The sequence below is a fragment of the Uloborus diversus genome, chromosome 8 (genome assembly GCF_026930045.1).
Source record: "Uloborus diversus isolate 005 chromosome 8, Udiv.v.3.1, whole genome shotgun sequence".
NCBI lineage: Eukaryota > Metazoa > Arthropoda > Arachnida > Araneae > Uloboridae > Uloborus > Uloborus diversus.
In genome coordinates, this window is record NC_072738.1 from 3,295,864 (window position 1) to 3,322,726 (window position 26,863).

The 26,863-nt window shown below is 32.4% G+C and overlaps 1 protein-coding gene across 2 annotated transcripts in view; it reads left to right on the forward strand.

Annotated features, from left to right (window-relative positions):
* The first annotated feature begins 1,735 nt into the window (after positions 1 to 1,735).
* Positions 1,736 to 26,863, forward strand: part of LOC129228726 (WD repeat domain phosphoinositide-interacting protein 2-like) — a 48,738-nt gene continuing 23,610 nt past the window's right edge. For both annotated transcript variants that reach the window (XM_054863410.1, XM_054863411.1), the window contains exons 1-10: positions 1,736 to 1,896; positions 3,592 to 3,674; positions 6,075 to 6,241; positions 9,971 to 10,183; positions 12,497 to 12,589; positions 13,228 to 13,298; positions 19,153 to 19,260; positions 19,934 to 20,101; positions 22,090 to 22,197; positions 24,415 to 24,518. In XM_054863410.1, coding sequence (XP_054719385.1) covers positions 1,826 to 1,896; positions 3,592 to 3,674; positions 6,075 to 6,241; positions 9,971 to 10,183; positions 12,497 to 12,589; positions 13,228 to 13,298; positions 19,153 to 19,260; positions 19,934 to 20,101; positions 22,090 to 22,197; positions 24,415 to 24,518 — 1,186 coding nt within the window. In that variant the 5' untranslated portion in view covers positions 1,736 to 1,825. The remainder of the gene's footprint in view (positions 1,897 to 3,591; positions 3,675 to 6,074; positions 6,242 to 9,970; positions 10,184 to 12,496; positions 12,590 to 13,227; positions 13,299 to 19,152; positions 19,261 to 19,933; positions 20,102 to 22,089; positions 22,198 to 24,414; positions 24,519 to 26,863) is intronic.

Genomic DNA, 26,863 nt, shown 5'->3' on the forward strand with positions numbered 1-26,863 from the left:
TTTAAATAAAGATATATCGAAATACATCTTGTAACAAAAATTGCTTTTATGATAGAACCAGAAGCAAATAAAGCGGTTAATTTTCGTTATACAAAACATAATTTTCCACTATTTAACCAGTATTAAAATAAATTTAGGATCAAAATAAAACGTTTTAAGTGTAGTTTACTTTTGTTTGAATAAGATTTTACTAGGAAATGCGAAATACAAGAGACAGAAAAGATCTTTTAACAATTAAAAAAAAATTGATCTGTTAAAAAACCATATTCTGTTACAGCATTGTTAAATTACACTTAATCAGTGGCGTAGCAAACTTGGATGTCAACTGGGGTGGTAATCTGGGCTATCACCCCTCACCCCTCCAAATCAACCGAAGGCGAAAAAAAACCTTATTCAATGTTCGATGAAAGAAACGAAGTTCATACAATATTCATAAACAAAACGAAATTGTGTCCCCCCCCCCCGAGAGGGATATCATCCGAAATAAACGTTTCCCTCGTATTGATACCAATGCATTTGGGAGATTATAAAACATATGCGAATTTCTGTTGGTATTTACATTTTTCCGGAACTCTTACATGCGTTTTGGGTGTCTCCGCCCCCCCCCCCCCCCGCCCCACTCCATATGAGTACCAGCCGCCTCAAATGCCCTTCTAGTGAGACCAATATGTTTGATAGAAAAAAAATATTTTTTTTTCATGTTGGAAATAAAATTCAGAATTGAAACATCGAAATTTCTCATATTCATTTTAGTGTCACACTCTAGGGGGTGTCACCCGGCTTAGCCCCGCCCTGCAAAATAATTTTTAATATAAATTGAAATGTTGGGGAATTTTTTTTAGAATTGAAGCATTTAAATTTTTCAAAAAAAGTTGAAGATCAATTTCGGGTGCCACCTGGGGCAAACCCATCCGCGCCACCGTAGCAATGCTACTGACTTCATCAACTCACATTTATATATAAAATAATTAAATTTATCAAATAGATAAAGGAGAAAAAAAACCGTATTTTCATATCAATCAACTAAAAAACCGCAAATTAAGGGAATATGTAATACCCCCCCCCCTGGAGCAAAAATAAAACTTATGTATGGCACCAGTTATAAATATGCAGGAATGATTACACCTTCGAACGATATAAAACAAACGCTGAGAAGGAAATACGCTTTCAATTTTTAACATTTATCATTTAAATTTTGAGCATAAATGAAAAAAATTTAATGTATAAATTTTGAATTTGAAAAAAAATTAGATTATTCTTCAGAAAGTGTTCAAACAAAAACGATTTATTTTGGTATGCAACCTAATAGTAAAAAAAAAAAAAAACCCACGAAGTCTGTTGGGGGGGGGGGGGGGCGATCGCCCCAATCGCCCCCCCTGTGGATCCGCCACTGGTAGAATATCAAAAGATTTGTACTTTGTTCCCGTTAAAATATTTTCAGTGAGATACTAAGAATGTAGACGTTTTCCAGTAACGAAGCACCATCTACACAACATACATCAGCATTTCATATGTATTTGCAATATTTTTCATCACAAATCATTTTCAGAAGTACAATATCACTCAATCATTCACGTGCGGTGCCCGAGAAATTCAAAAAAAATCTTCCTTTCGAGAGATAAAAAGTCATTTCTGGCAACCCCGTTCAAAACCTGACAGAGCATGCGCGTCTTTGCATTCATCACATCCAAACAAGACGAGCAAGACAGCTGATGTAATGGCAGAACTGCGAAGTTAGAAACAAATCCTTTTTCATGTTCCTGAATCACTTTCCAGTCAACTGTTAAACAGTATTTTAAGCTTTCTTTTCCTAAATATATCCGTCATGAACCTTCTCGAACCCTCAGAAGACGTCAGTGCCGATGTTTTATTCGCCAATTTTAACCAGGACTGCACGTAAGTGGAGAACCAAAACAATTATCAATTATGGCAGGTTATTTACAAAACATTATTTTGTAATAACAGTTTCTTTCATTTTCTTCTTTCATGTAGCGATCGCTTTCGAAAAAAAAATAAATAAATTATCCTTTGTGTGATATATTTTTATTGTTTTGTTCTTGTCGCGATCGATCGGGCGATTTAAAAAAAAAAAATGTTTATGTTTTGTAAACAATGTCTGCTTTCTGTGGCTGGTTGTGATCTGCTCGACTCCCGAACGGTTTATGCAATAAAATGGCACTTAATGAAGTCAAGGTGATGCCTTATTTTGTAATGACGAATGACTAGTTCTGCTATTGGGTGTGTTTCCAGCCTTGAGATACAGGATCTGTCAAGTTATCGAGGAAGTTAACGGTAGATGCTTTTACGCTCGTTATGTCAGATGCTGTGATTGTCTCTAATGTCCTTAGGAACAAGACCTGTCTTCTTCCTTGGCTTCGTGTTTACTTTTGAAAAAAGAACAATCACGTTCATTCGACGCTGCTAATTATTTCCTATTGTCGCCCTGAAGCCAATTTCGTTTTAGTTAACATTAGTAAATAAATAATAGGAAGGCGCATTAATTAAGAAAGAGTTTGAAAAACTAAATAATATTATTTGTCTTTAGTTGAAATATATTGTAATGGTAGCTGTATGGTTTTTTAATTTAAAAAAAACAAGATGTATTTTAAAAATAATTTAGCAACAAAAAGTAGTATTTGTAACTTTTTTGAAATAGGAAAGAAAGTGTGAGTAAATAATTGTATATTATGAAATTTATTGTGAAAAAATATTTAAAATCAAAATTGATCAGTGCTTGTAATTTACATCTGTGGTAAGGTGCTGTTGTAATCATTGAGGAGGAAAAGAAATGTGTTGATATTTATCTTCAAACATTTACTGTATTTATACAAGGGTTTGGCCGAAGAAAATTTCTTCTCATTTGAGCACCCTCAAAAAATCCTAACTACAGTTATAGTTCGTTATGAAATCCAGATCAACCAAAGCAGACTCTACTCAAAATTGTAATTCACTAAATCAAACCTTTCAGAAAGTCATTTAGTAATAAAATAGTGCTGAAATCTGAATTACTTTTGGTTTACATTTTGAAATTTCACAAAAATATTTGATTTTTCACATTTTATTTTCTTTTTAAATTTGTAATAATAAGACCCTGTAAAAACCCTGGACTAGAACCTTGTAATGTTTAATCCTTAACTAGGCGATTCATTTTTTTCAATATAAGTACTGATGTGGGGTGCATGTGACCTTCACATTATATTTCAAGTGCACTAAAAAATTTAGCAAATTAAAGTAGAAAAGTGACAAGGATTTTTGTATCATTTTATAAACAGCATCATTAGTGTACAGCATGCTATGTATTTGTCAACATTATTAAAAGGTTCGAATGCAGAAGTAATTGTCAAATGTTTGAATGCACCCTAACTCATCAGTTCAGGGTTAACGATAGAGTATTAAAAATAAAATCATAAATAAATAAATGGACAACAAAATATTGCTTGTGACCATTTAATTTTTGGATATAAAAATTAAAGGATTTTTAAAAAGAATGCTTTTTACTTTTAGTAAAATGTTAGAAGTGAACCTGTTTTAGCTAATTCTTAGTTTGTTATAAAGTAGTGACAATTTATAATGAGTTTCTTTTTTTTACAGGTCTCTTGCAGTTGGTTCAAAGAAAGGATTCAAACTTTATTCTTTCGGTAAAGGGGACGAATTAGAAGTCATCCATGAAAACAGTATGTAACTCTCCTTTATTCTGTTCTATTTTATTTGTTGTACAAGAAAGTTTAATTCACATGAAAAAGTATTAAAAGTAATTTAAAAAAAGTATGCTAGGTGTAATTTTTATCATCTTTCATTAAAAGTTTTGAATTATAAAAATAAAAAATACTATTAGGCTTCCTTACTATTCTCGATTGTTATCTTTTGCTACTCTAGCCAGACTCCACTAGCCTGCTCATTTAGAATTTTTCAGGGAGGTTGGTGGGAAAAAGACATATAATCGAACTATATTGTACTAAAAAACAGCAAAAACCACATCCATACATTTAAATTTTACATCGATTTTACTGCTGTATTGTTTACAACTAACCATTGAAGAAGAAGTACCTGATCAAAAGCATCTAAGTTCATTAAAGTTGTGTTCACATTATTATCATCTAAGAAAGAAAATAAGAAATATTGTTATTTTTTTAGAAACATTATGTAGAAAACTAAAACTTATAGGAAAGTTGCTGATCTAATGAAAAGTCTACGTATATTCTCCGTGGGATCCCCCAATTGAAGGGATTAAGTATCCCTTGATGATGTAGGGATATGTGATCCTTTTATAAAAATATTGGAAAAAATTTATTTTACTAAACTATCTGTTTAATTTCAAGCGAAAACAATACTGTTAGATAGAGGAAACAATTGCGATTGTTCATGCATTTTTTTTTCTGGTAATTTGCATCAGAGAGAAAAAAAATTGAAAACTAAAGTGGGGATCAAGTATCCCCGGTCTCCCCTATTTTTATGATCCAAGGTCACAAAGTCCTTTTTTATTGCAAAAGGTTTTGAGCTTCCAGATTCTAGGTAGCAACTGCAATGAAGCTTAAATTTTGAATAATACATTATTAACATCCTTTATATTCTATTCAACCTTCTTTCAACCCTCTGACGGTACTGGGTCATGAGTAAGATGTGTGAAATTCTTCTTCGTGAAATGTTTTTTTTTTTGGAGTAACTTGCCATGTAAATCAAGTGCCCTACCTTCTATCAATGCCTAGCTATTGCCCTGCACCTCTGACTGTTTGACAAGGAACATTTAGCATAAAAAAAATAAGTGTAAAATGCTTTTGAAACATGCTCACTCGGGCATGATAAGAAGTTCAAAACCATCAATGAGTTAGTAGTTGGATCTTCAAGATTTTCTTTTGGAATCAAATGCATGTAACAAAAATATGCAAAATTAATCTCTATCATTACCTATACCATTCTTTTGAATAAAATAAAGCAGTCTTGGTCAGGGTTGGCCAGTTTGGACCCAATGGGTTTTTTTCAAAAAACCCATTTAAAAAGCCATTATTTATCCCACTTTTGAGTTTTTTTCATAATTTTCTGAGAAGTTTTTCAAAATTTAATTAATTTAAATACTTTCAAATTTTAAACTTTTTGTATTTGTTCTTCACCACAGGCAATGGACGTAAAAAATGAATTTTTAACTTTAATAGTATTTCTTAACTCTTAACGGCATTAAAAAATACTTCAAAGATTTTAAATAAATATCTTTAACTTTTCTCTTTAACTGGTCAATAAATAACTCAAATTATCTTGACTAAGTCCTGTCACATCTGATTTTCTCAATATTTGTAAATTGTACAGAGGAAACTACTGTAGCTAAAAGGCTTTCTTGTGAATTATTTTCTGCAAACCAACAAATCACAACGTCACAAATCTCGAATAAACAAGTCATATTTTTTAGAAATTAACAGGTTTTACAAACAATCAGACAGAAAACAGAATAGGATGCATAGTATTTTCATTATCTTACGAAAAAGTTTAATATTTCTTACTCTGTACCCAGAAATAGAAAAAAAGGCAACATAAAATTCAAATAAATGTCTTTATCTGGAATTCAGTAAAAAGGGATTTAAACTACTTGAGGTTCTACAGTATTTTTGCATAACAAAATGAAATACAATAAAGTAAAACACACAAAAAAAATGTAGTAATTAAAAACAAACGGACAAACAATAGATTTTATCACTCAAGAAGTAACTTTGCCTTAACTGTTGGTAATCATGGAAACTAAAAAATCTGAAACTTCAGCATTCTTGGGTTTTGTCGTCCTCTATACTTTTCTTCAGAAAACGCTGAATTTTCCAGCTTTTTTTTACCCCAAGACAATTTTTGTGCTTTGTCCATATACTTACGCTACTATATGCTACAAGTATATTTTACACATTTTCAATAAAAAAAAACAAAAACCCACATTTCTTTTAAAAAACCCAGCTTTAGTTGAGTTTTTTGGGTTTTATTTAAAAAAAACCCAAAAAACCCTGGGTCCATGGGCTTTTAAAAAAAAAACCCGGGTTTTTCCCAACCCTGTCTTGTTTAAATACTTTCTTATCATTTATTATTTCTCTTCATCCCAGCCACGGATGAGATCCGCATTATCGAAAGACTCTTCTCCTCTAGTCTGGTTGCCATGGTCACGGTGCATAACCCAAGGAAGCTAAAAGTGTGCCATTTCAAGAAGGAATCGGAAATCTGTAACTATAGCTACTCCAACACTATTCTTGCAGTCAAACTGAATAGAGCTGTAAGTATTGTTAGTTTGGTTAAGTTTTACTTAGAAAACTTATTGCAGGTGAACATTTTCTGGGACTCTCTCGGACTTCAAGGTTTTTTTAATGGGCATATTCTAGAAAGCCCAGATTAATTTCATTGACAGATCCCGAGGGTTCCCCCCCCCACCCTCCCATTATATTTTTCAAATGGTGCATCATGATGTTCTTGGGTTGAGAAGACAAAATGAGTTGAGGCCCATAGAAAGAAATTCCTGCATTTTAAAAAGATATCACAATTATAGCTTAATTTGTTCCTAAGGCTTTTGAATCTTATTACTGTCAGACTTCGATATAAGCTCTTCATCTGCTTATAAGGTCACCCTGCATGTAAGATTGCTTTTCTCAAGTCTCTGTTCATTAAATCTGAATTTTATTTAATGGGTATCAAGGTCAGACCTTTATACCATAATTGCATATAAAGTCACTTTTATCTGATTTTCTTGAGATGATTTCAGTGGTACAGAGATTCAGTTGCAAGCGTTTCCCCCAGTACACTATCTGTTTCTTTCTCCTGCTAACTTGTATAAAGTGCAGGTAATACAGTAGAAAGGGACATAAGCAGAAGTGTGCAGCATATATCGTCGCCTCAGAGCAACAGTAGGACATCTTACTGTTATATCTGGGATTCGATGTCTTACAGTTGCTCTGAGGCGACGATATGTCATCATGAGGTATTTTTCCCCCCAGCCATGAGAGAGCTGAAGAAAATTTTCAGAAAATATTTAGAGAACAATCTACAAACATGATTAAAAAAAAAGGTAGTTCTGTATTATAGATTATTTTAAGTAAGGTAAGTTTTGTATGTCAGTAAAGAATTAAAGAAATTTAAAAAAAAGAAAAAAGAATGTTTTATGATTTCTTATTGAAGCAATTAATTTAAACTAGTTGTTTATACAAATTAAAATATTATGATCCAATAAACTTATATGTTGGAACATATCAATTTTTCCAAGAAAACTGATCTATATACAGGCTTTTTTATTGACAAATACATATGAATCAGATATAAGGTCAGGTTATCGAGGTCCTGAGGGGTGACCTTATATCAAGATCCGACTATATTTAGCTTTTTATAACATTGATGAGAAGGGTTCTTTTAATCAAGTTAAATCAAAGTAAAATCGAAAATAATTTTAAAAAAATCAGTTTATTGCTTGCAGAAAAAGTGAATCAAATCAAGGTCATTAAAAATTGCAACTATCAGGGTTTGTACGGGTCATGGAAATCCTGGAAAGTCATGGAAAAAAAATAACAGAATTTCAGACCTGGAAAAGTCATGTAAAATTGAAATTTTCATTGAAAGTCATGGAAATTTATTTCAAGTCATGGAAAAATCTCCTGGACAAAGAGAAAGGAACAGTAGCTAAAGAAGCATTAGAAATCTTGAGTGATTTAACAGTATAGCACATAAAAGCTATTAAAAGTGGAAAATTGCACGATCCCAAAATCAAATCTGAATTTTGAAATCTCATTGCATCCACTTCTGTCGCAGCCGCTTGTCATTTTTTGAGATGTGATTTTACTGCCTGGACATCACTTATTTTGAATTTTCTGTTATTTTCAACACTTCTTACGTTTCATAGTCTGTAGTAGCAAAATTTCACGTTCTTATTTTTGCCACGTCCACTCAAAAAAAAAAAAAGCAATTCAATTGCTTGCAAGTTCAATTCCATCATTCGTAAGGACTTTATTATTAAATTAATCAGAGTTTATCTTAATTTGTTGAAAGTTTTAGAAAATAAAGATCTTATTCAGGCGATAGAATACAGAAAAAGAGGAATTCTAATGCTCTAAAACAGTAGTGCCCAACATACGGCACACAAAACTAATCCATGCGACCCACTGCTACGTTCAATGTCAGGAATTAAACGTGTTCTGGAATTTCTGAACCTATTAATTTATATGCATTTGAAATTATGCAAATTTGTAAACAAAACAAATATACTTTTGAATCAGAAGATTGATTCATAACTGAATGATTTTTTCAAAAAAGATCTGGTTTAGAAACATAAGGAACTAAATTATGTGGCTTTACTTTAAAGAACCAAAATACTGTCAAGTTACGTGGATGATTAAAGGCACTGTTGACACCAAAAAGTAACTTTTGAAGCAAATTTATTGAAACTTAGTGATGACTCATTCAACCTTTGTCCCATTCAATATCATTCTGCCTGTTTTTTAAAAAAATATCAGACATTTAAGCATCATCATATTCGCTTCACTGCATTTTTACTTTACTTAAATTAAAATGATGAAGAGAAATAAGAATAGTTTTTTAAGTGTGCACTTATATTTTTTTCATTACAAGTAAGTGCTTCAATGAGGCTGTGGCATTCCTATAGACGTTTTGCTAATGCTCATTTCCAAATATTACCAAGTTTGAGATTAAATAGTGCTATTCTCTTCGTGTATCGAGGTCATGAAAATTTTCATTGAAATCATGAAAAAGTCTTGGAAAAGTCATGGAATTTTTTCATCCAAATAGAGTATGAACCCTGAAGTATTCTGTTCTGAGGATCCTCATGTTTTGTGGTCAGGAGAAATTAGAAATATAGAAATAAAATAATCATTTACCTTCTTTTTCCATTATTTCATTGGCCATTAGTCTGTTAGTCTGTCAGCTATACTACAGCTTCGCAAGAAACAGCAATTATGTTTAGTAAACTTACTTTAATAACACTAACATACTGCAATGTTCACATAGATGAAAAAGCATTATAATTAATGTGTTGCAAAATGAAATATAACATGGCACAAAGACTCGCTTACTTGATTGAAGGTTACACATTCATTAAACAAGGAAGTTAAACTTTGGAATGTGAAGGCAGTTTATGTTATGCATTCATCATAAATAGTGATGCAAGAAGTATTTCCCCAACAGTTATTTATGGTAATGTCTCAAGGAGTAATTACCCAAATGGAGAACTCCTTTTTGCACATCAGACAAGGTTTCTAGCTTCTATGCTCATGTATGAAATATTTGTTCTTTCTTTATTTTTTATTTATTTATTATTTTTTTTTTTTGGAAACAACCAGTTATTAATTTTGGTTTTTCACATCATATTTATTTTTTTTCTAGTTATGGGCCTCATTTTTGATAATAATTAAGAAAAAAAATACCCTGATGTTTTGATTTTGGCTTGGACAGTTAAGGATCTTTCAGATACCCATTTTTGCTGTTGTATTTTTCATATAAAGCTTCTGATTTGCAGTTTTCTGATTAAATAGATTTTCTAGAAATGGTATTAAAAATGTGTTGCAAGCATGAGTTGTAAATCTAACCTCTTGTAGTTCTGTCCTAAATTTTTGCTAAAACTGCATGTGATAATCAGATGAGGATTAATTCATTCCAATTCTTCATCTTTGTGTGGTTTTTATTTGCATTTACTTTGTTTGAAATTATAACAGGAACTATTTTTTCTTTTGAAGCCATTTTTGAAGATTTTTAATGATTATTTTTTGTATTTTCAAGGTCAATTTTAAGCCTTGAGATTTTATTTTCCTAATCCTGATGAGGATCAATTGTAATAAATATCAATGTATTATCAATTACTACACATAAAGCAATCCTTTAAAATTGATGACGTTTTGTTCTTGATGAACATAAGAATGGCAAAAGCTAGCATTCATATAATCTGCCTTGATTATTTGAGAATGTTTTCATTTTGTGGTTTTATTTCAAGTTTCCCTCTTTTCCCCAGCGGCTAGTGGTGTGCCTGGAGGAGAGCCTCTACATCCACAACATCCGAGACATGAAGGTGCTGCACACGATCCGAGACACGCCCCCCAATCCCAGGGGCCTGTGTGTCCTCTCCACAGGGGGAGGCTCCTCCTCCTCCTCAGACTGCAGCTTCCTGGCCTATCCCGGCAGCTCATCTATAGGGGAGGTTCAGATCTTTGACGCCTTCAACCTGGTGAGTGGCTTTCAAAATGTATTGTATGCATCAAATTTAACCAGCCTGCCATTTTTTAAAAAAATCTATTAAAAAAAAAAGTCTTGTTTGCTTTTAAAAAAATAATAGTTTAAAAAACTAAAAAAACACGCTTTCGTAGTAAAATGAACTAAAAAGTGAAAAATAATCTTTGGATGATAGTAGTTGACCAATCACTTAATTTTAATGGAATACAAAAAACCGTGGGGTGCTGTCTATTCACATTTTTGCTTGGACAACAAATGGCAGAAATTCATTACAATTGATAAGAAGCACCCCACGCTTTTTTGTATTCCATTACAATTAAGTGATTGGTCAACTACTATCATCCAAAGATTATTTTTCACTTTTTAGTTCATTTTACTACGAAAGCGTGTTTTTTTAGTTTTTTAAACTATTATTTTATTTTTCTGTTTTTTAGTCTTATGTTGGAGAATTATCAGGCAAAATTGCAATTATTTCTTTTCGTAAAAGTTGAATTGAAATTATTTATAAAACGAGTGCGAGGCAATATCTTAAAGTTAAGACAAGGGCACCCCGATGGAAAGCTATTGTGAGTCATCGAAGTATGTTTGCGGAAATCATATTTATATTACTTTGAAAATTTGAGATGCATTTGAATAAAAGTTTTGTTCAACAATGGTCTGATCAGCAATGAATTTCCAATTGAAGGCTCACCTAAATTTTGGCATGAAATTAGTTAAAAACAATTATATTTCATGTTCTAATTACCTTGAAACATTGGAACAAATTTTATCTGATGCAGAAAAATTAAAGGTTTTTATAGATATTTTTAAATAATTTTTGCAAGCATTTTTTAATGTATTTTTTTAAATTTTTCCTTTTTCACATTGTTGGATTTATGCCAAAATATTGATTAAAATTGGAGGAAACTCACAATTAAAAGAGTTAATTAATTAATTTGATTATAGAATATTGCATTGTCATTGGGTCTGATGTCGCGTGCCAAATTTCAAAAGAATCCGATCGCAGAAAGTGAGCGAAATTTGAGTTGCAAGATTCCATTACAAGATACATACATACATACATACATACATACATACATACATACAGGTGAAGCTAATAAAAGCGTGTTAAAAAAATGAAGGACCTTTAAAACATGGTTTCCTGGAGTGCTTCAAAGTGCTTGAAAGTGATTAATTTCACTCGCTTTTTTACAGAAGACCGTTTAAAGCAACCGTTCTCAACCTGGGGTAGGCCTCTCTAGGGGGGTTAGAGAAGAATTTCAAGGGAGGTATGAACATAATGAAACTAGTGAAACTAGCTAAAATTAACTCAATTTTTTTGTCATGGGTTAAATGTTTTTAATATTATCATCCTTTTTTTTGGGGGGTGGGGAGTGTTTTTCATCCACATTTCTCTAAAGCTGGATTTTCAGCCTTAAGGTACCTAAAGTTAGAACGTTGAGCTGGACATTGAAAGTGCCTTGAGCTATGTTTTGCCACAGTCACTACCCAATATTCAAAACGTTATGGAGGATTAACAGTGGCATCCTTATTATAGACCTGTAAGTCTGATTTCAGTAGTTTGTAAGATTTTTGAAACTTTGACCAAAATTAAGATTATGAATTTCTTAGAGACTAATAGTCTGTTGACTTAGTTTGCATTATGGGTTCAGGAAAGATAAATCGTTTGCTACTAATTTATTGCATTTCTACGACAAGGTTTCCTTGGCTTTGGATAACAAAAGTGTCTGGATGTTATTTGTATTGATTTTCAAAAAGCTTTTGATAAGGTACCGCATGTTGTTCTTCTCAACAAACTAGCTGAAATAGGAATAGGAGGAAAAAACTTTACTTTGGGTTAGAAATTGACTGACTGGAAGGAAACAAAGAGTAGTTGTGAGGGAAAATCATTCTGAATGGAGTGATGTTTTAAGCGAGGCTCCTTAGGGTTCAGGGTTAGGGCCTCTCTTGTTTATTATTTTTATGAATGACATCAATGAAAATATTTCTGGATGCATGAATTGTTTTGCTGATGATGTAAAAGTTATGGGGATCGTAGAAAATAAAGAACAAGTAAAACAGCTTCAAGAGGATTTAGATCATATTACTAAGTGGGCGGATAAGTGGGGTATGGCAGTTAGTTTAGGGAAGTGTCAACTGCTACACGTAGGTCATGGAAATAAACGTAAGAGTTGTCGTTTACAGGGTTCAATCATTAGTCGAAAGGAACGGAGAGCACTTACCTATACTTTCCTATCTGACCAAATGTAGTGATTAAAAGCATCAACTATATTTTACTGTAACATTAGCAGTTTTTATTACCTTCCAGCAAGCAAAGTCCATGATCCCTGCTCACGACAACCCCCTAGCTGCAATGGCTTTTGATCCATTAGGAAAGAAGCTTGCCACTGCATCTGAAAAGGTTTGTAGTTTTTCTTTGAAGTTTAAAGCATTAGTACGGTCAACATTCTGTAACCTACAATCTTACAATCTATAATCATCTATTATCCATCCTGGCTTTTGTATGGAAATTAGTTAAATAACGATGACAGTGAAAGTGAATTAATGAATTCAATAGCAATTATTACTTTTGATAAAATGCAAAACTTCAGAATAATAGACAAAAAGCCTGTAAGTTGAATTGCATCTGTTGTTAAAAGTCTAGAAAATTGAAGGAATATAATTATAGATTTCATAGAGGAAATTATACGAAAACAAATAAAGTAAAAAGGGATGTATATTACTGAATCTACATCACTGGCTATCACTTTATGATGACTTTGTATCAAAACAAAGTTTAAGAAACAGGAACTTTTTTTTTTAAATCAAAAGTTTTGGTTTTTAAGAACTTGAAATTCATGTTTTTCATGTTTTACTTTGTAGTTAAATACCTACTCTTTTCAATAGCAAGAGCATTGATTACCTGTAATTGTGACTAACATTTATTAAATGCATGGTTTTTCTTTGCATTAAAAAAAATGTTTTCTTTGATGATTTTAAATTCATACACTATCTTGTATTTATACTAGTTCTGCTTTCATTGCTCTTTTTCCTTTCTAGGGAACTGTTATACGAGTGTTCAATGTTTTAGATGGAACAAAATTATATGAATTCCGTAGAGGGGTTAAAAGGTTTGTTTAGTTGTTTTGTAACATTCTTTAAGTTGGATGCTAGAATTTTATATGCGAATAAAATTGGATGATTACTTCTTGTGAATAACATAAATTCCAATTTCATATCTGTTTATTATATTGGATATTGCCTTACTGTACATTTATTTTAGACACTTGTTTATTGTATCTGAAGACAAATTATGGAAACAATTTTGAAAGTAAAACTTTTTTTTTTAAGATTACATTTTTATTTAGCAAAGTATGTCAGTTTCCAATTTCGACAAGATTCAAGATTATTAAGTGTACTCAATATTGAAGTTTCAAGGTGCTGAAATTTACTTTTAAACATTCCAATTTCAGTTGTCACAATATCAGTAATATTTTTGGTTGGTTTATTTGTCAGATAGATAGAATAGATGAGCGATTCTCTAAAATCCTAACAATATTATGTCCCCGTAGCCTAACATAAAAATTGTTTAACCCAGAAAGTTTTTAATTTTTTTTAATAGTTAGAAATAACTTATCTGATATTATTCTACTCTTATTAAAACTATAACTCATTTAGTTTTTTTCTACAAAAATTTTTGAATAATCCGAAAGTCACAGTGTTCCGAAAGTTTTGGCGTGTCCCCATCCATTTATCAAATGGACTTAAATTATTTAAAAATTTTATATCAACATTCCACAAATTCAATTTGTAGTACAAAATTAAGCATACTTAAAGGTGTAAAATAGCATTCTTTAAATAAATTTAATTACTTAAATCATCAAGGTACGTTGTTTTAAACTTTATCCCCAGGTTTTCATGTCATTCTCCCTGTCCTAGGAATGAGTTCAATTATTATAGATAAAAAAAGCAACAAAGGAAAGGTAACAATACGTTCAGTTGTTATAAGTGAAATAATACAATCCTCATGTTAAAAGATTTTAAAAAAAGTTGTGCTCTTTTTCTATAACAAATTGTTTGTAAGAAGCAGAATGGTGATTATAAATGAATACACCGCAATAACCATGTTTTTAGTTTTGTAATTAGAGAATAAAATGAGAGTCTATGAAATTGAATCAATTTTTTTATTATAAGAAAAGTAAAAGCATAAATTATTTTGCTCTCTGGTTATTTTTTTAAGTACATTTTATTAAACAATGCTAATTCAATTACAACAGTTTATTTTTTACTGTTTTTCATTCCCGGGAATCGATAAAATCAAGCCAATACATTTGACAGCATATTGGGGTATGATAGGAGAATAAGGCTTTTGATCTTGGACCCTCCCCTTACAAAATTCCTGTGTGCGCCACTGATCACTTCCCTTTATGAACTAAATGTTTTGCCACAGTTGGAACCAATCTCACATTTGAAACTATCTTGTTACTATATTACATGTGTCCTCACTTTTTAAAATTCTTCCAAAAAGATTTTTTTATCCAGTTCTGAAGTTGTTAATATCTTTAAAAATACATTTAACCCGTAACAGGGGAGGTGAAAAAGTAGGATGTAATAGGGGACGTCAGTTCTCTGAGACCGCTCTATTTACAATTTTTTTTAAAATTGTGTAATTATTATACATTCCTAAAATTTTCCTGAGATGTTTTTTGAACTTTTATTAGCATGGGGGAAAAATATTTTTGAATTTTTAATCGAAATGTACCTTTTTTGAGGAAATTTTGCAAGAGTTTTAAGATTTTTCGATAAAATCACATGCTGCAGTAAATAATTAACTAATTGAAATAAAAATGAATCTATTAGCCCTTTAAGACCTGAAATATTTTCTTGAGAGCACATGCAAGCAACGGTTTTCTTGTCTCCTAAAGCCTGGAAAGATACTAGTGACGCCATCTGTCGAGAAAATGGATACTACACATCTTTGGCTAACCAGCACGATCGTCCGATTCCGGCGTTTGTTACATAAAATGATCTATGAAGCTAACATTTGAATGATGTTCGACCCGCACGATCGTGTAATCTGGGGCTTAAAGGGTTAGTCATTAATGGTTTCATTTCAGTTCTTTAATATATACAGAACATTTCAGCACCAGAAAATTGATTATATCACTTTTCGGGAAAATTTTGACACCCCTTTAACTATTAGTATTTCGCATCGTATTTCGAGGAATAATGCAGACTTTACTGTCCCTAAAACATCATTGCATAATGTTTGTGAACCTTTCAAACAAATCTCTACTTCCTCTAGAGTATTTTGCATCGCTTCCGCATAACGAGGATAAGATAAATGAACTTATATTCACGGTATTAACCTTAAGAGCCATGTCTACTACTGCTGAAAATTGTAACAGCACTGAAGGGGAGGTGCTTTCTCACAGACCATTTCTAAAGAATGCAATGAAATTCAAACCAGATGCACTTGCCTAAAGATACTGATAAGCAAGGGGATGTTCAAGATCACAAAACAAAAAGCTATTGGGAAAAACCATTCTATCGGAATGAAAATGAAATAGGGGTGATGGGATGAACTTTTGAGTGATCTGTGTGTGAGACCGCACCTCCCCTGTTAAGGGTTAAAAGCAGAAACTGAAATTTAGAGGTTATTTTTGGACGCCGGAAAATTCTGAAGTAAAATTCTAGCCGTTTGGGTAATTAGGCATTGTCTCTTTGTAATTTGTCGTTAATTGTAAGCAAACCCCACTCATTGCCAAAATACGATCCACGCATATTTTGTCTGCATTCAGCAAGGGATAATGAATACTGAAAGTCATGTCACACACAGTTACAGTAATTTCCGGAAGAAACGCCGCATCGGCGTAAACGCCGCACTCCCCAAAAAACGCTTTAAAAATTTTTGAAAGGCACAGAAACGCCGCATCACCGTAAACGCCGCATACTAACGAAGCTAAAAACTTAATTATCAATGAACTTACCTTTATAAAAACGATAAACGCCGGTAGTAATTAAGTAAATGCATTGATGGAAAGTGATTTTAACAGTTTTAACACATATTCTGACAAATAAAAACACATAAACAAATTTTGCTATAAATTAAACAACCCACATTTTGACATAAATAAAAAGATATATTTTCAAGCATTACACACATTAAAAACCTTCAAAATCTGATTCTTCCGTATCGGAATTAAACAATTTTAACATGTCCTCATCTGTATTGGTAGATGACACTATGTGAGGTTCAGGTTCATCAACCTCATCATCATCCTCAACAAAGTCATTTTCACTAACACAAATGCCTGCTTGGCTGAATCCAGACATGATTATTTTTTCTGTCACACAATTCCACGAGGTTGACACCCAAGTGGCAACTTCTTCATAGGAGGCACGGCGCATTTTCCCCCCCTTAGTGAAGGAATGTAAACCGTCACTCATCCAAGCCTCCCACTGCCGTCGCATTTCAGCTTTGAAGGCCTTGTTCACCGATAAGTCCAATGGTTGTAGAACTTTGGTCAGGCCGGCAGGAATTATGGCTAACGTGGCCGAGAGTGCTTTGCACTTTGTTTTGACAGTATCCAGCAGGTGGGACCGCATACTGTCCATCACCAGTTGGCCCTTAGGCTGGAAAAAGGCTCCTTTCCGGCGCCGCCAAACACTTTCGAACCATTCCATCATCACGGCCTCGTTCATCCACCCTTTTTCGTTCGCCGTGATGATGACGTCCTTGGGGAAATTTCCATTTGGTATTGTTTTCCTCTTAAATATTAGAAGAGGGTTTAATTTTGCACCGTCAGCAGCACAAGCCAACACGCAAGTGAATGAGGTCTTCTCGTGACCAGTCGTAGTGATGGACACAGTTTTTACACCAGTCTGGTCGACAGTTCTGTTTGCCGGGCAGTCGAACGTCAAAGGCGTTTCATCCATGTTGATGATTTGCGAAAGCGAGAACTTCCCATTCTCGACTGAATTTTTGACGAAATCCAAGAAGGCAGTTTTTTTTCCTGCCAGTCACTAGGTAACTGTTGACTAGTCGTCGTTTTACAGCGAACGGAAATTTTGTGACGAGCCATGAAACGATAACACCAGCATGGCCCGCCTTTGAAATCTTTCACGTTCATTAACTGATCCATTTTCTTGGCTTGCAGGCGAACTTTTATTGTTGATACGGGAAAGCCCTTTTCCCTCTGCTCTTTTATCCATGCGGCAAGTTGCGTTTCTAGTTGGGGCCATTTCACAGTTCCGCTCCGTCTCGCACGTTTCGATTTTTGCATCTTTTCCAAATTTTCCTTCTCCAAGCGCCAGCGACGAACACATCTCTCATCTACGTCGAATTCTCTTCCAGCCGCCCTGTTACCAATTTCAGCAGCTCTACCGATGACTGTCAATTTGAATCCTGCAGTGTAACTGCGATGTCGCTTAGGGGCCATCGTAAATAAATTTAGAGGTGCGACTGACAAAAATTCACTTTTCGCTCAGCGAGCGCTGCAAGAAGCTGCAATACAAGCGAAAGAGTTGAGGAGAGCGAAGAAAGATACAAGCGAGAGATATGCGAGCGAAAGAATGCAACAAATATCACGCCACGTGCTCGCTCCTAGCACGCTCCCGCCGAAACAGGTATGGATCAATCCATTTCACCGAACGGGTGAGGTGTAGTTCAGTCTATTTCATGGAATGAGTAGGAGGGGAAAAACGAGGAGGAAACCTGAAATTGAAATCTCCTTTCTCCCAGCTTGCTTGTTTGGATTCGCGGCCGGATTTTTTTTTTTTTTTTTCGCTTCTAAACGCCGCAGCGCTAGAAACGCCGCAGCTGAATAAAATTTTACTTTTAAACACGTATGCGCCGCGGCGTTTCTTCCGGAAATTACTGTACTAATTTCTCTAGAAACGTATGTATCTTTGATTTTTAAAGTTTTCATTATGTAATTTTTGTTTATTTATTGGTAATGTTGAGTTAAAATTTAATACTGTATTGTTCTTTAATGAATGGATGACATAAACAGGGTTAGCAAGTTTCTGCCAAGGTGTTTTAAAACCACTGGCAGAAATCGGTTAAAACCGGCATGACAAAAACCCTTTTCTGCCACATTTGTGGCAAAAACTGGCAGAAACTCACAAAATGATGTAAAAGTAGTTGCTCACATATTTTAGAAAATGCTCGGGAAAAACAATTAAATGTTAACCAAAATGCAATTTATTTACAATATTATCACCATTCAAATTAGAGAAGATTTTATCAAGTTCAACCGAACTAACGGGTGTTATAATCCAGGCAAGATTAACGAGACTTTCATGTATTGAACTTTTTTAAAAGCTGTTTCACCTAACTTGGCTAGAAAAATATGTTTCAGGAAACGAGCCTACTTTGTTTTGCAAAGCTATATTATGTGTAAAATCTGTATTAATATTGGCAAGTAAAACTCTCACTTTCTTCTTGAGCACATGATAATCTCATCCCAAGCACTTTGGACGAAGCATATATCATCGCCTCTGAGCAACAGTAAAAATCCCAGAAATAAGAGTAAGATAACTTACTTTTGCTCTGAGGCAATAATGTGCTATCAAATGATAATCAGTAACTCCCTGTTTAAATCTGTACGTCACATTTTTTTCTTAAGCCTCAATAAGTTTCTTGTCATTCGTTCGACTAATCCAAATGTTACAAGCATCTGTAATGAACAATTCTCTTTCTGAACTAAAAAAATCAAGGGCAATAGCAATAGATTTTACTTTTTGCAATAATGAAATGGATTTACATTTTTTAGTTTACTCAAACAAATATGATTAAGTAATAACTAGAACTATTAAAGATATTTTTTAATTTCTGCCAGTGTTTACCGGTTATAACTAGTATCTGCCGGCAGAAAGCCAACCCTGGGCGTAAATGTCTAGAGTTCTGATTTTGCTGTCTGAAACAAGTTTTAAAGGGGAATGTATTATTATATTTGATTTGACTTTCATCATTGTTTATAGGTGTGTTCGAATTTACTCCCTATCCTTCAGTGAAGATTCTACTTTTTTGAGTGCATCAAGCAACACAGAAACTGTACATATTTTTAGACTAGATGAACTCAAAGACATGTAAGTTAATTTCCTGTTTGTGTACTTTTTGTTTTTTATCAATCCTTCCCCCCCTCCAGGTGTCATCTTTTAAAATGAATGCATGTAAAACATGCCATCATTAATATTTCACCAATATTTATATTTTTTTAAAGTTATCTATTTGTGCAGTGACTGTTGTTAATTGTTAAGACTTAAATCAATAATATTTTTGGTGTCCCCCCTCCTCTTTGATCTCCCCGCTATTATATAATAATGATACTGTATAATGCAAGTAATGTTTGCGATACACTTATTGTAAAATAAAATCTATTATAATATCGAGCTAGTTAAAAAACAATTTTTTTAGCATAGATACAAATATCATTGTTAGCAAAATTTGTTGCTGTTCTTGCACTGCAATGAAATGTGTAATTTTTAAATTGATAGCAAATTTTATTTAACTATGGCACAGCATGTGCAAAGGTATTTAGATTTTTTTTTTTTTTTGAAAGAGGGATTTATGGCCTCCAAATCTTGTGTTGACATTTAATTGATAAAGCTATTTTAGAGAAATAAAAATTTGAAAACATTGAAAAATGTTTATGATGAATAATTTAAATTTGTGATTTATTTTATTATTTAACTTTAAATGTCATATATTATTATCATTATTTTTACTATTGAAGTTTCATGTGTCATTTTCTCACTGCAGAAAACCTTCAGAAGAGCCCCAGACTTGGATCGGCTATTTTGGAAAGGCCATCATCCAATCAGCTAGTTACTTACCCACACAAGTGGCAGATATGTTCTGTCAAGGACGTTCTTTTGCCACTGTCCACCTACCTTTCTCTGGCCTCAGGAACATCTGTGCTTTGGCCATGTAAGTAAATTAATTTAATCTTCAATTCTGTCTTTTTTACAATGCATTAACTGACACAATTTGCCACCACCATCCCTTATCAGAGCAAAGTATTGCTTGAAATTTGCTAATACCTGACAGTGAGCAGGTCCCAATATAGGCTGATTTTGCTACTGTTTTTCGGTACCTTCACAAAAATCTTGTTTTGGAATAGGTACTTTCACAAAAATCAAGTAATAAAGTCAGTAACTTCACAAAAACATCGAAAATTTCACAAAAATTTACATTTTAAAACATAAAATTTGTTTCTATGTTTAAAACAAAATTTATGCATGAAATAAAATTCTAAGCCGGTTTATATGAACAATCGCTTAAATAGCAACCTTTTTGTGGTATTTTAACTAATTTTTAGCTGTTTCTCGCCTAAGTGTATTTATGCAATATTATCGCAATATTTTAACATGTTTTGGGGAACCGTTTTTCTCATAATTTCCAATATTGTACACAGTACATAGTGCATTAAGCTGAAATTACGATGGTATTTTCGGTACTTCTTAGGTTTTTAGCTCCCCCCCCCCAAAAAAAAAACGAAACCTGTTAAAAATAATACTAGATGACATTTACACTTTTCAAACTAAAATTTCACTTGTTCTACTTCTCTTTTACAAAAATTAGGATGTCTCTAAAAGTTCACAAAAACAATACTGAAAAAAAAAACTTTCACAAAAATAGGTAGCGAGAAAAATATCCCTGGTGAGATCTCAGATTTTGAAATTGGTTTGAATTTTTTATTCAACAATCTGTTGCTGCCAACTCAGAAACTGTTTGTCAAAATGATCCACTTTCTTGTACTAAAAAAAAGTCTTCTCATAACTTTTAAACAAATGTATGCAAATTTCATTGCTTTGATTTTTCTTAAACTTCAGCCTTTCATTATCTGCAGTAGTGAAACTTTCCTGGTGGAATTCTATGGTTTTTAATTAGCAAATTCAAGCAGGAGAAGCCTTTAAAATATTTGCCATAATTTATCAATGACCATTCAAATTGGCAATTAGTAATGACATGGTTTAATGCTGAAAATAATGCAGCATAAAACTTACCATCAGTGCTTATTTTATTCCAGTGGCTGTCTAAAATCTTTCTTTTTCAGGAAAAGTGCTGAAGTTTTCATTTGGTATTTTAATTGCAGAATAGGAATTAAGCAAAAAAAAAAAAAAAAACTTTAGTTGTGGAAGAGGGAGAGTAGTACGCTTTTGACCAAGCACCTGTTCTGTCTTGGTTTCTATATGCATTTTTTTTTTTCTTTTTCAGTTTTGGGACTTTAGTCAGTTATGGCCCAAACTTGGTTTCTCTCTTTATTTATTCATTTTTTAAATGATGTCTTTTATTGCTTCATTTGTTATTGTAAGTTTAAGTTTCCAATGTTATGAAAATTCATAATTTATTTCTGTAATAACTTATTGATTCCTTCAAATGATATCATTAACAACTGATCAGTTCAAGAGTATCCAAAAAATTGTATGACCATTCTTCAATTTGATGATTCAACTTATTGCCACTCAATCTTGTTCAGATAAAAAAAAAAGTCTCAAAACCATTCAAACCTAACATATACCTAGTTAACATCAAACCTAGTTATAAATCATTCAAGGTAAAATAAACCTGTTGAGTAACTAATTGAACTTCTTGAAAGGGTAGCTCCATAAGCGAGTATTCAACTGTGATATTGTTTGAAAGAATCACTCACTAATATGTTTCTTTAACTAAGAAATTGTTTTAGTTTTAAATAAAAACATTGTAATAGAGTTCTTGAATGATCTTGAACGAGTTGATTATTCCCATCACTATCCAGAGGGAAAAATGCATTAATGAATAAACTGGTGTAAGTAAAAATATTTTGAATTTAATATGCATTTTTTTCCTTTTTAGGTAAATATGTGTGAGAAGGGAAAAATTCTTCATATCTAAATTTTAGTGAACTGTTGATAATCATTAAATATTCTTTACAGGATAAAGAAAAGTCCGAAGGTCCTAGTGGTCTCTGGCGAAGGCATTTTGTATATTTATAACATGGAAACTGTTGAAGGTGGAGATTGCGCCTTTGAACAACGACACAAGTGAGTTCCTCTTGCTTAGCCTTCTTTTATGAAAGCAATTTTTTTACATTTCATAGAATATCAAAGTATTACATGCTATTTAACCAAGTGAACTACTAAATATTCCTTTAAAGTTATGATTTCATAAGTATTCACCGATATATATCATGATATATATCATGATATTTATCAGATATTTATTTTAAAATATGATTTTTTGATAATTTCGATATTTATTTCTTCAACTGAAGTATTTTTGATACAAAAATTATATTAATCATAGTAATATTGTTCATTTATTATAAAAAATAACAAAGAAGTTATGTACTATATTTTTTTGATGTATTAATACATCATTAATGTAACAAAGAAATATAATATTTCTTTTTTTAGTGGTATTTTATATTCATAAAACTATTAGTAATGTAACAATTTCAATTCATATGAAAGGTAGCTAATTAAATGTTAAACGTTGATGCCTGCGATTTGACTAATGCATATTTTTTATTTCTGAATCATATAGTTGTGTATAAGTAACTAACAGAAGAAAAATGAGCAAATCAGCTAATGCTAAATCAACTCGTTTAAAATTAGTAAAAGTTCAAAAGTAAATATTAGATATAAATAGTGAAAGAAACCTTAATTTTAAATCTACATAGTGTAATAATAATGTAAGAAAATAAAGAGTGATTTGAGGATGCTTTTGCTGTTTTGAATACTTTAGTTTGTGCTGATTGAAAATATCGGATATTTTCGACCCCTGTTTCACAATCCCTGTCATTTTTAATTAGCCTTGTACATGAAAATTTTGATTTAAAAATATAAATTTCTTTGTTTTTTTGTTTGACTTATTAAAGCTCTGTAACATGAATGAAAAGTATTTATTTCTTCTAAATTACCCGATTTAGAGATGCCTCAATTCAACCTTCTTCAAGGAAGTTTTAAATATGCCACTGTTAAGTCATGATTATTGTGGAATCAGAGAAACATGTAAACCATCAGATCAAAACTAAAATATCTGCTGATAAGTTAAGAAAATTGTTGAATGAAATTTCTTCAGCAGATCATATGCTTATCAATGTTCTTGTTTATGATTGAAAAATAATTCTGAATATGTTTTGAAGTGTTATTATGAGTTTATAGAAACAAAAATATTAATTGTGTGCGAAGTTCCAAGAAACAGATTCTTTCTCTCTGTCTCTCTGTTATATGTAGGGGAAAAGAGGGCTAATTGTGAGCACAGGGCACTTGTAATCATGGTATGTTTTACTAGGATAACTTCTAGCAAAAAATCTTTAAAAAATATCAAGTAATGGCAGTACCAGTCCTATCTCTTGGCTAGACTTTTAGAGCAATGATCCAGTGTGGTGAAAACTTCTTTGATTTAGCAGGTCTTGTATATAATTTTGTCACTGTCTTTTTCTCATGAAAACATATTTTAAATTAACTAATAAGCTGAATTTAATTATTACATACCATTACATGAATATTCAAGTACATTTGTATGTGACAATGTTCAATTTTTAAAAAATTAAATTTAGAATTCTTTATTTTTACAAGTTAGTTCTAAGGTAGATAACTGATGGGACACTTGTGAACACAACATCAAGGAATGCATGTGAACAGTTCCCACATCCTTTCTGTAATATTGATTATTAGTGTACTCTAATATAAATGTTAAAAAATGTGTAACTATTTAAAATTATTTTTCTACAATCAGTTTTTAAATTTATTGCTTTATAAGTAAGATAAAATATTAATTAATTATTATTATTATTATTATTTTTAGTTTAAAAAAATTGCTACGAAATGGTTGGTCAGCATTTCAATGTTACATAATACTTACAGAAAACAAAAAGACAAAATATTTTTATTTAGCTTAAAACTAATGTTAAAAAAAATAAAAGTACATTATCATATTCTGTATATAGAAAAAAAGCAATGTATAATAAATACAATCTCTGCATAGTAAAATTTTCTTTGCACTAATGTAATCTTATAAGTTTTTTTTCTTTTCAATCCAATAATGAGAACATGCTATGAAACTTTAAATTTTGTGGAGAAATATTGTTCAATTTTGCTGCAAGCAAAATCTTTTGGTAGATATTTTTAGATACATAAACGGAAGACCCACATTAATTCTGTTTGAGTTAATCTTCATCTCTTGTTACACTGTATGACATGATGCAAAAAACTAGCTACATAAAATTAACAAAAATATGTCTTAACGAATTGCAGCCTTCTGGACTTGAATGAAGAGAGCGGAAGCAGCAAATCGACTGACAGCAACCCACCAGAATCCCCTGCACAATCCGATGTGAATAGGCGAGCTGTAAATACAGGTACTTTACACAATTTGATCTCGGGGAAACTCTGTCGGTGAGATTTTTTGTGATAGTCTGATTATGTTGCTCAAATATATATATGTATTTTTTGGTTACTTAAGTTGTGCCAGCTTTGTTAGTTTACTACTTAGATTTGGTATTTATAACATTAAAAAAAAAACATTATTTGAGACTGTATTTTCAAGTTTTCATGACTAGCTTCTTGCTGCAATGCAAATAGTATAGATTCTGAGACTAGTGTAAAATATAAGTCAGGCTGCATATTTAGTTTCCTCTTTTATCTATTAAATAATTTTGTGACTCAAATTAAAAAGAACCAATCTACTGTGGACAATGCACAAATAAGAATTTTGTGATTTGAAGTAACTAGCTGTTTCTATGTTTTAGCCCTTCTGCCCTTCTTTCTACTCGTGTAAAAAAGGCATTTTATTTTTCCTTCCTGAAAAACTGAGGTTTATCTGATCCTGCAAAATCAATACAAAAGCTTGGTAAACTTTATTTAGAAGATCCTGTTCGGTTTTGGACCCCTTCTCTAAAAGACATTAACATATTGGGAACTGTTCAATAAAGCAGTGCTTCTCAACCGGTGTGCCTCGGCGCACTGGTGTGCCACGATAAGATCCTTGGTGTGCCCCGGTATTTTTGGAGTTGTAGAAAAAGGAAGAGCGGAGATGTGTTTTATTTTCAACTAGTGGTACCCGCATGACTTTGGCCTTAGTAGAAAATTAAAACGTCTTCTGGTTTGCCTGTATATTTACAAATAATGAATTTCTCGCCAGTTTGTTATGTTCATTTGCTTGCCCATGTTACCGTTCCACGTTATGATAACTTCGTAATTTATTCGTGCACGTTGTGATAATTTGCTCGGTGAAATGTTCTTAAAATTGGAATAAAGAAAAAAAAATCGATTTTTCGAAAAATCGCTTTGAAATGCACACCCCAATGCTACAAATTAATTTTGTAGCAAATTTCATGAAAATTGGCCTAATGGTTTCGGCGCTATGCGGGTCATAGAGAAATGACAGAAAGAGAGGGATAGAGCCAGAGATTCAGACAGACTTTCAGCTTTATTATTAGTAAAGATTAAAAAGTAATGATTTTAAAGGATAATGACAAAATTTTTTACTTAAGCTGTCACACATAGGTTTATAATTTGTCAAACTGAAAAAAAATTGATCATTAACATTTTAAAGTATTATTTTTAACTAGTGGCATCCGCACGGCTTTGCCCGTAGTAGAAAACTAAAAGGTCTTTTGGTTCGCCTGTGTATTTACAAATAATGTATGATGAATTTCTGACCAATTGGCTTGCCCATGTTACGGTTCCACGTTATGATAACTTGGTAATTTACTCGTCCATCTGATGATAATTTTGCTTGGGGAAATGTTCTTGAAATTGGAATAGAAAAATAACAAAATCGAATTTTCAAAAAATCGCTTCAAGGTGCATACCCCCATACTACAAACTAATTTTGTGTCAAATTTCATAAAAATCGACCAAACGGTTTAGGTGCAATGCGCGTCACAGCGATCCTGACAGAGAGAGATCCAGACAGAGATGCAGACTTTCAGCTTTATTATTAGTAAAGATATACCGTTGTTCATATTGACATATAAAATTAAGTTCAGTGTGCCGCAAGGATTGAGCCAACTACAAAGTGCACCATCAAGTAAAAAAGTTTAGAAGCACTGCAATAGAGGGTCACTAGGTTCTAGTAATTTTACAAGCCAAATGCTTTTTAAATGGAATAAATTATTAAACATTCATTAACGAATTCAAAATGTCCAAATAAAAAAGGTTATCGACAAATGATCTGTAATTATGAATGTTTTTAACCTTTGTACAGAAGTTTGATAACTCTTCCTTTGGAGTTCAGGTTCTGTCTCCTCATTGTAAGAAAGATATTAGCTTATTAGAAAGGGTTCGAAGGCAGGCTAGGTGGTTATTAAATAGACTTTCAAATTTAAATTATGATTCCAGGCTTAAAAAGCTTAATAGGGTAGTCTTGAGCAAAGGAAGGTCGTACTTGATTGAATTACCGTATTTTCGGGATTAAGCGCCGCACCCAGTATAAGCGCCGCATCGAAAATTATCGTCGCCGGAAAAAAAAAATTAATGTACGCGCCGCACCCATTATAAGCGCCGCATCCAACTTAACGCAACTTAAAAGCGCAATTTAGACGTTCAGAAACTTGCAATAAAATGAAAATAAAATTTAAAAGAATATAATTAACATAACTATATTATTATTACTATAATTAAAATTTTCGTACTTTGGGAGGAGACATTGGTTGGTTATCCAGAGCGCGGGACGCGGACCCTTCTCCTCATGGCGCTCCAC